We start from the raw sequence: 17,057 nt of genomic DNA on the forward strand, positions 1-17,057 counted from the left end.
GTAAATATTTCAATTTCGATTAAAAATCCTTCCTGCGTATACATTGATTACTATATATTTCGTACGATTCAAAGTCAATAAAAACACGTCACGCGTGCAAGCAATTTCGGAAGCGTGCAGCGAGATAGTAATTCGAAGTGGAGTGTAAAAATTTCGTCTTCGCGACATCTTGAGTAACAGTTTTTAGCGATATAACGGTCGGAGGTCTGACGAAGGAGTTTGTTAGATGGCCCAGGCGAATCTCCTTACGGCTGACGAAACTGGAGTAGGTAGACCCGATTTCTTATCGCTGTACGAGGATTGAGTCGTCGTTCGTTTAACAAGTGGATCGCAGTGACGGCGAGAAATTTCACTGCCGTTTCAGCGTTCCAATCTCGAGTTGAGTTATTGAAATAGTCTGGTTTAAAAACTTTGTAAAATGAAAAAGAACGATATCGCTGCGTGATCTGTTCGAAAAATTTAGCGGACAGTGATTAAATACGCGTTCTGGATAGGTTGAATCATAAATATCATTACACTCCGCTCGTAATCTGCACAGCGATCGTGCGTTGAGAAAAGATAAGACGGAGGCGTTGCCTTAAAATCTTACCTGAACTTGATCAGGTTTCGTATTAGCGGCCACCCATGCCTCGGCGAAGGTCTCCATAGCGCTCTGAAAATCCATTCCCCTTATTATTTTAGATGTCCCAAAAATCCAGTCCCGACGTCGCAGGCATGTTTGTCGGCGGTTGGAAAAAACGAGAGAAAACAAATGTCACCACACACTTTCACCCCGTTTCGTATCGGCTCTGCAATGCTCTCTGCTTTTAGAACCGGCCCGCGTTTTTTCCCGCTCTCGCCCGATTACAAACGTTTATACGGGGATTTAAACTTGGCGCCAAAACACCGAGGGAGGATGGGTATACGGCTCGGCGGGCGATTCAAAGCCCGCTGCCTTTCCCCCTCGCACAAGTCTACAGCAAAACACAACCGAATTGCGATTACTCTTCGCCGTTATTTCAATTACGATTACAATGCGGCTGGTTCGTCTTGCGGTTAAGTTCACGTAACAAATCTAACAATGGAACAATGTTGCCGTCTCAACGCGTCAACATATTAATACAGTATTTGATAAAGTTTACCGATCGATCCTCCGAGTACAGAAGAAATTTCAAAGGTACCGTCACACGTCATAGAAACACACTTTTTCCTTTTTGATCGTTCAATATCCCGAAAATACCTGCACGTACGTATAGCCAGTCACGATTTTTCAAACCTACATAAATCTCGATCCACAGTCTAAATCGGTTGGTTTGACAAAAGTGTTGCAGCTACTAAAGAACTACGATGCGATTCCCTCCAATATTTCATCCCCGATCCTCTTCGGAGTATTTTTCTCCCCCCCCCCCCCCCCCTCTCTCTCTCTCTCTCTCTCTTTTTCCAACGATTCGAATTACGATCTCGCGTTTGCACCGCGAACCGAATGCAGGCTATCAGATTTTGAACCCGCGTTCTCGGAGTCGTCGGTTCCTTTTCGGAACTGCGTCGTCTATCAAAGCTGCCGCTGGCTTTGAAAGCGTGTTCGAAGCGAGCGTGCGAGCTCCCGAATAGCGTTCGTGTGCGACGGCGCCTCGCGCGCGACTGTGACTGTGCGCTGATCGAAAGCGTCGCGGCGCCCTCGATCCTCCCCGATCCTCCCCGCCGACTAGCCGTTGCTGATCGTCGCGCGCTTCGCATCCCCGCGTCAGTTTCCCGGGAACGGAACGTAGAACCGCGTCCGAGTCAACCCCTGAGGTATCCGGCCTCCGAGGGGTGTGTCTTGGGACAAGGCACGCGTCCTCTGCGACGCCGCCGCCGCGACGCCGAAGAGAGAGAGACGATGACCACTGACAGCGGGGGTGGATTGGCACTGCCTCTTGCTAAACGCACCTCCGTGTCTCATCCGTTTCGGTTGGTTTCGGGGGGGGGCGTCTTGGGTTCACGGTTTGCGGAAAACCGTGCATGGAAATTTAAAATGTTTTTATACATGACCTGACGCGGATGTCAGCATGGATCTCTTGGTCCAATGATCGCTCAAGGATGTACACTTAAATACGTACAGTCCAGGCAAAGAGCTGTGAATAGAGAAATATCGTAGAGCGAAGGTTCGAAAGTACAGCTGAAGATGTTCCTTGGGTTGGATTTTGTTGGAACGATATTCCCTTGAATAAGCAAAATCAATGTTTTAAACCATACGTTTCAGCTACAATAGCATAATTGTTGATGGATGTGAAGAGATCCCAGTGTTAAGTCATTTCGGAAATGAAAAAATCGCGTAGTATGAACGATTTAAACGAACTAAGGCTCATTTTGATCGTGAAGGAATTGGATCTCTTCAAAGTCATCGATCTTTGCGTAATTTTTTTCTATGTTAACATAATATTGTTTGAAATGAGTTCAAGTCGATCGACTTTGGTAGCACTTTTAAGCCTTCCTTACGTCATAATAAATTGTGACTTAACAGCTCTTCAACTTTACTGTACGTTTCAAACATCCTTAATACGTAATAACAAATAAGTGAGTAAATAAAGGTTTCAAATTTGCAACTGTGAAAGTATGAACCAGAATGGTTAATCAAAAATCTATACTTTTGGACTATTTTATTGCCAGACATTACCGTACTATTATCTACAACATTGCACCGATATTGATGGTGATCAACAAGTGTAAACATTGGATCCACTAATGAGAAAAATGGAAATCCGTGTCCGTGAATTTGTACAAAGTCAGGTGATTTCAAGAAATATCAAAATATTTTTTTTTTTGAAAGATTGCACGAGCTTTGAAAAAATATCAAGTGATTTCAGTAATTTATCGGTATCTTATACTTTCATGCTTTCGATCGATTTCACGTATATGATTCAATTACGTCACGGGATTTTAGAATATTCACGCCTTTTGAAAATATTTTACGGGATTCTTATTGATATCTTAAGATTTCGAAAATTTCAAATAATTTTGATAAATTTTATGGGGTTACGAAATAGATGTACAGTTGATTGAAAAAAATTTTAAGCGATTTTAAAGCCTATAATAAATTCCATCGACTGTTGCGAAAGAGGACGATTACTAAAAGACGGGATAATCTCTGAAAAAGCTATTCCGAAAGATTGAAATTCCAGATAATTTCGAGCAATTACCATTCTCAAATATTTCGAAACATGAAATCCTTCTGACTGATGAGCTTCTATACAATAAATCAACTCGATACGTTCGTAGCTTAAGCAAAAAAGTGTTACCTCTTAATTTAAATTCGCTTGAAATCATTTTCATTGATTTCTGATTACGTATAATACATAAATTAATTATTTTCTCTCCATCGTTATGGAAACCGCGCATTTTTCTTCTCGCAGATAACATATAATAATAATAAAAGAGTTAAATGATCCGACAGAAAATATTTCGTACAGGCAATCTCTGTGCTCGATTACAGTTATCAGTAATACAAATGCAGTACGGATGGATATGTTAATTATACAGAGGAAATTTGTCGCCGGGGATTTTAATCGTCTGCGGAAGAATGATACATAGGTTCGCACATATATATGTAGGCGTGTGTGCGCATATTTTATATACTTCCGGCTTTGATACGATACTAATTTTTGCGAGTTACGTAACTTATTGTTAAACACGCGGGATGAATAAAAGCTAAATATGAAATCAGGAACGAAGCAGAGGATGCGGGAAAAGTTGAGGACGAAAAAAAACAAAAAAAAAAATAAAGAATTGAAGAATGAAATTAACAAAAATTTGTAAACGATCGTTTCATTCGCTCTGCGATTAATTTATCAAATTCTAAATCATCGTTACGAACAGTTGCCTCGGTATTGTTTAAAGGTCAAAAATACCATTTCCAGATTAGATGAATAATTGACGAAGCATTAAATAATTTGACAATAAAAACTTACATTATTGCTTATACAAAAATGACTCCTTTTTATTTCCACTCTATCCAATTTGCCGATTTATTTTCCTTCTTCTTCGCATCTGCTGCAGGATTTTGCGTACAGTATAGACTTTGCAAGACTCTGAGAATAATTCCTGTCTATTCAATGGAGATGAGAGTCGATGGATGTCGACAATTTCTGTAAATATAGTCTCTCCGTTTTTCCCCCTCGTCTCCGTCAGGGAGACTACAACAGTGTTTCACGCTCGGGAAATCCAATATCTCAAGACTTCTTCACCCACCTTCACGCATGGATAGGTACGTAAAATTCTTTCAACGCGTGTCTATGCGAGGCTAGACAATGGATTTCGCACGTGACAGGATTAAAGCTCGACCTCATCTTTGTCTCCGAGTTTATCAGAGGCTGCATTCTGCAAGTTCAACAGGATTTCCCGCCAAAAACTCTCCTCAATTTTAGTGAATCAGTTTTAAAACGAACCAAAAATTTAAAGGAAAAACATGCGACGAAACAGTTAGTCCTTGTGAAAATTGAACGATATTTGTTCACACGAATATCAATATTTTCATACCAGCAGAAGGTATAATTTTTCACACCACAAGGAGAAAAATTTCTAGTTAAAGTTACTTTACAATTATTCATTATTGTTACTTTCTACAATAACCGAAAAACATTGTCTTTAGTACGTACGTAATGGAAATGAGTTTGGTAGTTGTAATCAGAAAATTCAGTATGTGACGTTATTCTTTTTGATTATAGTCACTTATATTGCATATATATATTTTTTTTTTTATAAGAAAAAAATTATTCATGGTCGTTAATCAGTTTTTCAATAATCGCTAAATTCCAACAATATTTAAATGGTGACTAATTACGGTGAAATTTTCTAGCATTCACTTTAACAAATGAAATTTTTTTTCCTTGTAACCAAATGCACCTCGTGGAACTGGCATGAGAATCCATGATTCTAGCCACTGGCAAAATCATAAAAATGTCAATTGGGACCTGATAATTATATAATTAAATATCTGGATGCACGTTGATCACACAAGTTTTTGGAACATTTTGGGTTTAGATAATTTAAGTTACGGAAATCACGATGTTTAGTAGCCAAGATAAGACCAATAGCTACGGATATACGTGACAGAGTAAATTATTAGGCACTCAAGTATTAACGAATAGACCATTTTGCAAATTACAATTAATCAAGCCCGCGCATTCGCTATTATATATAAATTGTATATAAAGCGAGGGCTCTGAGTATATCATGAATCAGGGGCTCAGTGAACGCAGATAAATCGTATCTTGAATTTGAAACACAACCATGAATCGAACCGAATTTATAATTTGGAAATCGACCCCGTTCAGAGATAACACCTCGCCTACTTTTCGCTTCCTTAAGAAAAAGGATTGATTCATGCATTCCTACAGTTAGACTCAAAAGCTTCCAGGGTTTTTTTAAGATATCATATTATTGTTTCCAAAATTTGGATTTACGATCAATGGATAAAAAAATATTCGAAAAGCTGTCGTTCGATTATTAACATCTGTCAATGATATTTGACAATTTCCAGAACATCCCATTTCAATGTAATTCACATGGTTTTAAAAGATTCGAAACGTAAATACCGAAAAGAAATTCTCATGATTTTCGAATGATTTCCCATATTGATTGCTACTTTTCGAAAGATTTTCAAAAAAAAAAAAAAATTTCGTTTGACTTTGAACAACATTTGTTAACGTTGAATTGGAGCTACAGTTTTGATTTATTGTATACCTAAATTTAAAAGCAAATTGAACTTTGTTGCAAACTCGCTGCGATGCCCAATTGTGCAATACAATTTGTTTCCACTGCGATAATTTAACAAACCTTACTGTTAAAATAAACGAATAAAAATTTAGCGAAGTCTATTTTAGTTTGCGGGGCTGAATCTCCTTAATTAAAGAGTCACATCACGTGTACTTAGGAAGGAATCTCAGGAAAAGATAGTTCCGAACTTTGCAACGTACTTACTGTATGAAGATTACAGAAACGCTTTCTAACCTTAGCAGTAACGAATAGGTACTAACAGTTTCCCGAATGGGTTCGTTGTATCTCTATGTCATCATATAGCGTTGTTACAACGAAAATGTTATCATGACACCAATTAGGTGATACGTCCGAACATTACCACACAATCATCTATTCAGCGCCTACAGTATGTAAAAAAAAAAAAATTCGATCGATCGTAACATAAAATACAATTTTCTTCTGAAGTATTCACACATTTTTGTGACAAACAAAGAATTTTTCGTGTGTCGGAAATATTTTTGTCGTCTTTGCTCGCGCGATTCCTATTTGATTTTTTGAATCATTATCATTCCAACTGTTCAGAATTGAGTACCTTGCTTTCAATATCACAAATTTATTAAACAAATTTTCAGTGACTAAATTACTGACTTGGCAAAAAAAAATTAAAATAACAAATGTATAAACAATTCAACTATCTATATTAAGAAAATGTTTGCAGTGCAAATTCTGTAGCTTCAGTTCAACGGTTCACCTAAGTTACGAGTTTTGAAAACGAATATTTGTAAAAATCCATCAAATGTCTTTAGTGGCTAAACCAATGAATTTACAGACGAAAAATTCACTACAATAGCATAAAAATGCTTCGACCAAAAATCAAGTCCACGCATCACTGTACGTGGTTGAGTGCGAGTAGCAATTGAACCTTTTCCTAAAAAGTAAAATTTCCTCCCCTTTATTTAACGTATTATCGATTATCAATATGTATAACACACACGGAAAATTTCGAATCACCCTGCAGAATAGTTGAAACAATTCAACGGACCAACTTATGCTCTCCGGCGGATAAACGCATTCTGCATTTATAAAACAAAGACCCAGCGAGGGCGAGTTACACGAAAAGCTACAGGCACAGGCAAGGGTTCGTCGGTCCAGGGTTGTATAATGGTTTGGTTCAAGGTGGGGGCGGTTAGACGGTGCAACAGCAGCAACAGCAGCATCAGCATCAGCCTGGATGCAGCAATCTGTGTGCAAAGCGGTGATAAAGTTGAAAGCTCGTCCGCGGCTGGTAAGGATGAAACGGGAAGGGGTTTCGGTGAGGGGTGAGGGGCCGGAGAGGGGGAGGGGGGGATGCACCGGAGAGGGCTTAACGATATTCGAGGGGCGTATCGATGGGGCGTGTCGCAAGCTTGCGGGCGGAGCCTCCTAGCGAACCACCCCCTCGCCGAGCTTTTCCGAATTTCCACCTCTCTCTCTCTCTCTCTCTCTCTCTCTCTCTCTCTCTCTCTCTCCACCTCCTTACCCTTCCCCCTTTTTATCATCTCGAGAATTTCCAGAGGCGTTAGGAGCGTCGCGACACGGGGAAAGCACGCAGACCCATTTCGCCGAGGGAGGGAAGGAAGGGCGCGCCGGGCCGGGCAACGTATGCCCAGAGCTAATTTGCCCAAGCTTACGGTAAAATTACGAGCCCCCGCACGATGCATCGGAACATCCTCATCTCCTCGAGGAAGCGGTTCCCGTCTTCTCCTCTCCCCGATGGAACCGTATCCTCCCCCCTCTCTCGCGCTCTCTCTCTCTCTCTCTCTCTCTCTCTCTCTCTGTTTTTACCCCCCCGTCTATCTCTCTGTAGCTATCTCTCTTGGGGGCTGCTGCTGCGGTTGCGGATGTGTTATCCAAACAGAAAGTACTCTGGAAGATGCCTCGATGTGTTCGAGAAAGTTCTAAACCTTCGGTGATAATAATGCCGAAATTCTTATCAAAGAAAGTCCCGCTGATTGGTTTCAGTATGAACAGATAATTGATGTTGAAATTTTGCGAGTTTCGGAAACTTTCGTTTTCACTTGCGAGCTGAATACTATTTGAAACTTATCGTGACGTAGTCGAAGAAGCTATTCCTCCGTATACGTTAACGCACATTTTTAGTGGTTTGAAAGTTTCATAACTGCAATACAAGTTCCCTAAATTTTTTGAAATTTTCACACCGAATTTGTGATACTTGGTCTATATACCTGCTTTCGATAATTTTATCACCATTGTTAGCTCAACTACATAAAATTCTATGAAAAAAAAAGAATTTACAAAAATTATCAACGAGAACTCAGTTATCTCGATTTTTCATCTCAAATCGTTTTGAAATGGTGAAAAAAATCTAGTTCATTTGTCTGTTTTTCCTCTGTTGCGTAAATGACTTTGTTCAGGAGACTATTTTCTACAATCTCACTGACAATTCTCATTGTCATGTCAGTATCGCCAAGTATCATTTAATTAGTTTGATCTTGAGCAATAAATAACAACATTCGACCGGCTATTCAGAGAAAATTTTTTAATTTAGCTAGTTTGTAAAAAAAATAGTTTTCTCAAAATAATGAAACACTGTGAAATGAAAGCGAACGAATCCACCATACTTTTTTACCGTATTCGAGCGATTTCGGATAAATAATCAAGTATCCAAGTTCTTGTTTGAAATTTGATTATTTCTTTCTCTTGCATCTTTAATTTGATAAATGCTGGAGGACAGGTCAGGTTTGATTAGGTTTGACCATGTATCATGGAAGAGAAATAAAAGAAAATTTAAAACATTTCGCTTGGCTGATATTGAACGTGTATTTATTTTTAAAATCCTTATTTTCATCCAGATACCTTTGGTATTTTTCATGTATCAAATATTTCACGTCGGAAATTTATTGCATCGTGCTACGCAGACTCAAACATTTGCGAAAATGATTTGTCATACGCCTGAATTATCGACACGCTTGAAATTTATCAAGGATAAACGGTCAACCAATTAATTTCATAATCCAACATCCTCCAATCAGTCTGGATTGCATATGAAAATTAACAACAGTATCTTCATCGCTACGAGGCAATGCTTAGCTGACTGTGATTTCGACGAACAGAGAAACTCTTAATCTATATCTATTGATAAAATCCATTTGATTTCACCGGCTGCCGTGCTAAGCCTTAATCTAATCTTGACCACTAAAGTGAAAACAATACAGCTTTCGGGGCTATACAATCTCTACTCTGACAGAAATTGAAATATCACCTGCGAAAATATTGTTTGTACGTCAAAACTGCAACCGGGTAAATAATTCGTTTTAATGCTATAAAGCAACAATGGTTTCAAAATTATTATGAAACAATTTCCATCAAATTATTTAACGATCATACCCGTGAAGAACAACGAATAACTGATGTATCCCTAGTAGAAACAGTTTTATTTTAATTTTGTTTTTGTCTTTTTCTATGAGCCGGGAAACAGTTTCATTAGTAGAAACGACAGATATCTTTTGAACATCGGTAAACACATTTTAACATTCTCAATTTTTCATCATTATGATTTTCATACATTTGTTTTCAGCTTGAAGTAAAAATTTACCCGTAACTGACTCTTCGAAAGAACATAATATCTGAAACTTATGCGAGAGTGTTTCAGATCCCGTTCAGCGATGTTTAGAAAATGGGAATAGGATCCAAGATGTTCAGAGTGAAACCTGCGTTAATCTCGTTGAAACTCAATGCCCAATATTATATACTTATATGTATAAGTACATTACATAGACAACGCTAAACAATAATTAAATCGCGACGGTGTATAGATCGGATTTGTCCTCGCATAATCGTGTTTTTAGATATATATAATATACCGTATAATCTACATTAATATACACCAAGGGCACTGCTAGAAGTACAAGCCATGATTATAATACAGATATAATCGACTAATAATGATCCAATAAAGATTACCAGCTGAGGCGGCACTACACTGAACTTTATAACGCTTGAAAACGCTAAGAACGACACGTCCGTTTCTTTTGTAATTCATAATAACTGAACTGTATGCTCCGCCTCTGAATCGAATTAAATTATAAGCTTCGTTATAATGATTACAGTTTTTTGAATTCAGCCATTACCCAATTATAATCAAAAAGTGCTTATTTTATAATCAATTCCTTCGCGTTAATTTTAATTTGTTAATTTGTTAATTCCTTTTATAGGATCGATGCATGAGAACAGGATTTAAGCTACCTTAACTACAGCAGTCCTTTTATATTCCGTAAATTAACTGACTATATAGTATATGAACTATTCCACCAAATCTTGTACGCAAATCCTGCCTCAATATTTTATATTTTTCTTTCACGAGTTCTTCACATTATTTAGGTATCAACAAAGAGATATCTCGAGTAAGGAAGATCTCTGACTTCAGTTAATACGGGTTTTCGTAATTATTAGAGTATGCGGATTTTCAAATTTGCGCTGCAGGAATTCCAGCACCATGATTGTTATAATACAGACGAGGTATGGGATGTACGTGAAGGTGCTCCCCATTTTCGAAATAAAAATATCGGGATGTGATCCCGAATGCGGAGTGTCTTGGAAGTGGGGCGCGTATGTTCCGAGACAAATTGAAAACCATTTGGCGAATCTCCTCAAGCCCTGTGAGTGTTAATAAATTCAGATTTACGACGGCTGCGGAGGGTCATCGAAGATGCATACGTATCTTTACGTCGCGAGGTTATACGTATGCTATATACTTGTACATATATATATATATATATATATATATATATATATATATATATATATATATATATATATATATATATATATATATACATATGCACGTATACACGCATATTCGATTCTCGGTAAATTCTCATTTATTGTCTATAGGCTATAACACAGAGGCTGCAGTAAAAATACCGAAACGTATGTATGCTTGTGATTTAACAGATACATCTGAGCGCGGTTGCAATTTTATTGCACGTGTTTAAAAATTTACTCCAAATAGAAGAACGGAAGTAGCAAATTTTGTTTATTCCAGTCCGCGAAGTAGATAATTATAGGTATGTAGAGTTTAGAATTTGAAAATTTAATTCGACAGTATTGTGAAATTGTAAAAGGCACGTATATATGTTCTTGAATAATTATGTGAAATATGAAATGGGAATTATCCATACTTGTTAAGAAGAAAATGTTTGAAACGGTAAATGCGAAATACCATTCGATGTCTTATTTCTCATTTCAGATGTACATGGAGTTCAAGTGAAACCTTTTCAAATAGGTACGTAATACCCACGGTTGGAAATCTACGCACGCATATATTTAACATAGAGACTGCTACCCCTTGTAAATCTATAGATGTTAGTATCACGCGAATCTGAATATCAATATCGAAGGTCTGCCTGAGTTTATTGCAGCAAGCATTGCCGGCTTCCCCTTTTCCTTATTCTAACTCGAAGGACCGAACGATCGTTTCAGTCAATTGTATACGAGTCTATCATACTCCTTCGTATTTTATACACCTGAATAAATGTGTGCTTTCGAACGGGGAAGCAAGAAAATAGGATGCACAACGATGTATTCACAATTCTTCGATCGAAATGCTGGGTTTTCCGATGTAGTCACGAGTATCAAATTCTCGTCACTTAACGTCCGATTTTCCAATCTGCCTGAGAGTAGAGCTAATTTTATTGTTTTATTCATTATTCAGTGGTATAAGAACAATTTTATTAGAATAAACATTTTCTCCGTGTTAAGCAATCGTGAAATTCACTAATTCGACTATATCGAAACTATAAGAAATTGTCTAAAAGCAATGAATGATGACGCGCAAAGAAATTAATTTCACCTCTCAAGATGAAGGTTGAAAATTATTATTATCAAGCGAAAAATATTCTACGTTTCTTGTCAAACCATTAAAATCTGTAGATTTCATAAACTTAAAAAATCGTAAATGAATCGCCTTTCGAAAAAATAATCTGTACAAAATCTAAGAACGTTTTAAAGCTGAGACAGTGACGTATAAAAGCGCACGAATTAATCGATATGATCAGGCATGCAAAATATTGGTCAATTAGTTGGCATTAATTTTAAATTTCTCACAAAACGAATCAGATGCATTTGGTAATACTTTTCTTCTTTGTTGGTTTTTTTTCGTTGTTTACTTTATTTTTATTTTTTTCACAATCTAAAACCAGTATTCGTGGATGAAATATCGTCGGAGATATGTAATTTCTAAAATGGTTTAAAAAAGGAGGATAACATTTCCTTCAAGATCATATAAAACGTCACGCGTACAACACGTTCGTCTTTTACGCATAAAGCGTGTATACAGAACAGCGCGACGGAAACCGCTGCAATTGTCTAATTCTCGACAACGTATGCACGTGAGGGGTGGATGAGGGTGGAGCTTTGCATCCGTGAGTCGTGGGCCAAAGTAAATTTTAATACGTTGTTGAAGCTCCGTCAGAACCGGGGTACCTGATATACTCGTACATACGTGTATGTACTCGGGGACAGAGAGACGGTAACACCAGCATGAGCTCCCGGCTTGTTCCAACTCCGTCGAACTGGGAAAGCGCTCCGTATAATCCTCGAGCCTTTGAGGAAGAGATAGACAGATAGATGGATATATAGAGAGAGAGAGGGTGGGCGGGAGGGAGGAAGCTGAAGAGGGAATTATCTGCACATTTGACGACGTGCACGGGGACACGTGTGTTCTCCTTTACAAACTCGGTCTGCAAGTTAGGGGGGGGGGAGGGCTCAAAGGCAAATTTCAGGTTTTGAAATTTGGATTAGAACCCCCGCGTGCTGCAGGTCGATGCTCGGGACGAGACGGACGCTGCGTCAAGCTGCTTAGATCATCGCTGTGTGAGAGTTGCAGCCTTTGGAGACGACTACGTTACGCATAATCTCTAGAATCTCTGACCGGCTACACTCGTAATATAATTATGTAATATCGCGTTACGTCCTGTGTCGTCTCCCAGGGAAAGCCCTCGTAATAATTTGATACTAATGAAACGATAAACTGATGTTGAGGATTTATTGAAATAAAAAGAAATATGTATATATATAGTAAAGTAAATATGTTACAGATTTGATGTCGGGGTGGCTAGAAAATTTAGTGTTGACACGCAATTCAGAATTCATCGCACTAAATATAAATGTTAACTTGTAGCGCGATTACTTGTAAAATGAAATTCAAAATACGTGGTTAAGTATTTAAACGCCTGTTATTATCTCGAGCTGTGAACAAAAACTGTTAATTTACACACTCTAGTTTTTGTAATCGTAATCTAAATTACGATTTGATTAGGGTTAACAACATCCGGCTTGTGCGAACACGTGATTTCGTAACTGGTAATACGATGATTGTACAGTCGGAAGTTTGAAAAGATTCGATTGAAAATGTGAACTGCTGTATAAGATACAAATCTTGCGCTAATCTAGAGAAGACTATTTGATATAAATTTTTCGCAATTTTTTGCTCTCCTACTCTTAAGCATCAATCTTGAATTACTGATAAATCGAAATTGTCACACTTAGTATGTTTAAAAATGAAAAAAGAAACGAAAATTGTTAATAAGACTGAAATAAATCTGAAAATTGCTTTCGCTCCGTTTATCGATTATAGTCTCCGCAATCAGTATTTCTGTATTAAGTAATTATCAGATCAAAATTTTTCACTCACTGACTTGAACCAGCTACTAATTACTAATGTACGTGTAAAGTCGATGCAAGATAATACTTTCTTCGAAGCATTAATGATTGAGACGTGAATTTCAGCTATCATAACGCATCCGAATTCACGGGAAAAAATTTTGTTCGCTATCAAGACTTCATGCTAACACATTTAACTTTTTTTAAGTATTCGTCGTATATACGTATGAACATACGATCAAGATATATTTGCCTATCACATAAGTGAAAATAAAATCGCACCGGAAGTTTTCTGTAAAATTCTCTACTGAACGCTACCAGATAGTCGACTGAAGCTACAATTTTATATTCTTATATGTTCGGAATCTAGTTTCGGTTGCCTATTTGCTGACTTGGTGTGATGAGTTTTCCAGAAAACTCCTCGTATGAAGTGTTATGAGAATGGGTTTTTTTTTTTTTTTAAATGGTTAAAAAATATCGTATATTCGTTACTACGATCGAGAACTTCAACCGAGACGAATATTTGTTACATTCGTATCATTGCATCATAAAACAATATAAGTACGTCGTTTACCAAATGAAATATACAGTATAAGAGTATAAAAAACATTTCAATGCAGCATGTCACTGATTCACTGCTGTAAAAAAAAATGGGTGCGTGTACTTATGTACGCGCGTGAGAAGTTATACTTCTTTGGCATCATTAAATAATAAATATTCAACATTGATAATTTAATAATATTTAGTATTAATTATATTAAATAATGATATTTTAATTTATATCAATAAATAATACATACGGATAACTAACCTCAATTATATTGGAGCACTTGAAAAAGTATTTTAGCACAATTTTTTCACTAATATTCACAAATAGTAAATAATATTAATCCAAATATTCAATTTAAATCACTACTGAATATATTTTATTGCCACATATATAATTCGCAGTTGTATGAAAATAAAACACGTGTTGTGACTGTAAAAACTAAAACCATGTGGATAAATATTATAAATAAATATGAAAACAGTGATCAGAGGCGACAAGCGTACTAACATTAGCTTTTTTCGAGACTTAATGAATTCGGTTGAGTGGGCAACTTCATCCTGTTAATTTTGTGTTACAGTGATGCGCGCGCATCTTGAAATTTCACTCTCGAATTCGGTTGAGTGGGCAACTTCATCCTGTTAATTTTGTGTTACAGTGATGCGCGCGCATCTTGAAATTTCACTCTCATCAGTTCTTCATAACGCGCCTAAAGAAGTATAACTTCAAAAACCATGTTTGCTCAAAATTGTGAATATAAAAACGGCCACAAACACGTTTTTACCAAATGCCCACAACTCGATTATCAGCCGGTCGATCCCGCGGTATCTCCTCGAAGCCTGACGCACCGCAACCCACACGACGTACTCGCGTAGGACGTCGTAAAGTCGGGGGTTAAATTGCTAGAGGCACGCGCCTCGAGAGAAGGGGAAATGCGTGGATTTTACTACATGGGGCGGAAAAGCGCGGACGTCCCGAAGCCGCGCTCCTCGATCATGACGCGGGTTGCTACCAGGGTGAAAAGGGGGGCGTGAAGGGAAGGGGACTAGTCGGGGGATAGGGAGAATGGGAGGGAGAGGATTCGAGAAGCTAAGTGGCGAGGCACGGCAGAGAAGCAAGGGTTAACTCAATAGAGCCGTAAGTCAATTACTTATCGCGAACACCCTGATATACATTGTGGATACCTACGTTCAGCCGTCGAGGCGTATAGACGTCGCGACGCGATTCGACGCCGCGCCTTCAGATACCCGCGACTCGAATGGGAGACCCCCTTGTGGAGAGCGTGAGAGGGAGAGGGAGAGGGAGAGAGAGAGAGAGATAGATAGAGAGACGCAGTTGCGAGAATATCTTTGATGGACGCTTCTCAAGAAAATTCAGTTAGTTAGCTTTGTGTCCTGCAAAGAGCGACGCCACCTCCCCCCCCCCCCCCTCCCCGCCCTTCCGGGCTGTCTGCGTCCCCGACTCAATTAAGTTTCCGTTATTAATTAACATCTAATATAGCCTACTCAATTTGTCGCCTCTGTATGTTCTACGCGTATGCGTGCAATCATAACTACATCTGTGTCTCGGTGTATCCTCGTACCATGAAAAAAATGTTCCGTACAACTACGCGATGTAACAAGCGTTGCGGAAGAGTTGTAACAACCTTTAAAAGCTTCGTTCCCCGTCAGTTCTATTAGAATATAGATACATTATTGAAACCCCCGGGCTCGGTGAGGAAGGACTTAAGGGAACGATGATGCTCTAGGTGTACGCCAAAGGGTTTAAGAAAGGTTTACTTACGGCGAAAAGTATTTGAATTCATTGCAAGGCATTATTTTCTAGCCGGCTGCACGTCAAGTTTTATAAACTTATTTAATTCACGTGCATTCACTTGAAGTCATTGAAGATTTCTATGTCCTGTAAAATCACGGATAGTTTAATAAAGTCAACTGGCACAGGTCAATCAACGTGAATGCAAGACAGGGAAACTGGTGTGAACTGACTCGATGTCATTTGAAGTTATTTCAATTCACGTAAAGTAGTAAATTTTGCAGAGGCAGCTGAAATCATTTGAGCATATTTGAGCCCAGTTGAATGAAGTAAAAGTCACATCAGGTTACTTAAGGTCGTACAAGACTCATTTACGTTATTCGAATGCATGTCATATTAAGTATCTTCAAATCTGTCGCGTCGTGTGAATTGATGTAAGGTCGTAGAAGTTTTAAAATTATTTAAAGTCGTTTCAAGACATTTCGAGTCATCCAAAACCATACAAGGTGACTTAAAATGACTTGATCTAAGGTGATGATGTCATTTGAAATCGGTTACATTTTCAAGTCGCTCGAAGTGTTGCAGTCTCACAGTTATGCGTGCTGCACCTTACACCACCTAACCCTTAAGTGAAGGCAAAACTCTCACCACCTTAACCGAGCTGGGTATTATTATAATTTGAAAGATAATGTCTGCCGTCTTCCGCACCATATATTAGGATGCAGCATTTAATACCGTGTACCAAGCCTTCCGCAACTTCCGCAGGTGGTGTTTTAGCCCGCGCGGGTTCGTAGGTATAAATGGCGTGTATAATACAGTATATCACGCTGAGAAAACTTCGAGCATAGATAACCTACTTGAAGAGTTAGCCCGCGTACATGCAAATTTCTGAATTATTATGCCATCCCCCACACAAATATATACGTGTATATTATCTCCAACGTCGGGGAATTACGCTACTGCAATGTATTTCACAGGTAGTTATACCGTAGTCCGTATGCATCTTATAAATTTTCCTCAGTACCTCCGAGTACGCCTTTCGAGTCGGCGTAAATACCGAATCGCTTATCCGTTTCTAATTCCTGCACTGTTGTCACCACTTTTTCAAACTTGCCTTACCGAATCGCAGCTGAATGCGATTTCTTTGTAAAAGCACATTCACTCGTGATGAACCGGAACTTTGGTGCTCAGGAAAAAAGTAGCGTTCGATTTATTTGATGATTGCAGTCGACTTGATAGTTTTATGACCGTTTGTAGATGGAAAGTTGGAATCATCATCGATCTCTTGCCCGCAAATGGCAACTCCGAGTGAACATCGAATGCCGAAGATGAAAGGATGTATAGGCATAAGTCAGGTCTCCTGTTCTATCTTGTTAGTCCT

The 17,057-nt window shown here is 38.4% G+C and overlaps 1 protein-coding gene across 3 annotated transcripts in view; it reads right to left on the reverse strand.

The window, feature by feature from the left end:
- Positions 1-17,057, reverse strand: part of dve (SATB1_N and homeodomain domain-containing protein dve) — an 80,179-nt gene that overhangs the window by 55,685 nt on the left and 7,437 nt on the right. Inside the window, exons 1-2 of one of the 3 annotated variants that reach the window (XM_046621674.2) lie at positions 1,122-1,749; positions 590-652 (exon numbers count right to left, since the gene is read on the reverse strand). The exons of 1 other annotated variant lie outside the window; for it this stretch is intronic. In XM_046621674.2, coding sequence (XP_046477630.1) covers positions 590-646 — 57 coding nt within the window. In that variant the 5' untranslated portion in view covers positions 647-652; positions 1,122-1,749. Of the gene's footprint in view, positions 1-589; positions 1,750-17,057 lie in introns of those variants that run through there. One more of the 3 variants, XM_046621673.1, reaches the window with a different exon arrangement.

Source organism: Neodiprion pinetum, chromosome 4 (genome assembly GCF_021155775.2).
Source record: "Neodiprion pinetum isolate iyNeoPine1 chromosome 4, iyNeoPine1.2, whole genome shotgun sequence".
Classification (NCBI taxonomy): domain Eukaryota; kingdom Metazoa; phylum Arthropoda; class Insecta; order Hymenoptera; family Diprionidae; genus Neodiprion; species Neodiprion pinetum.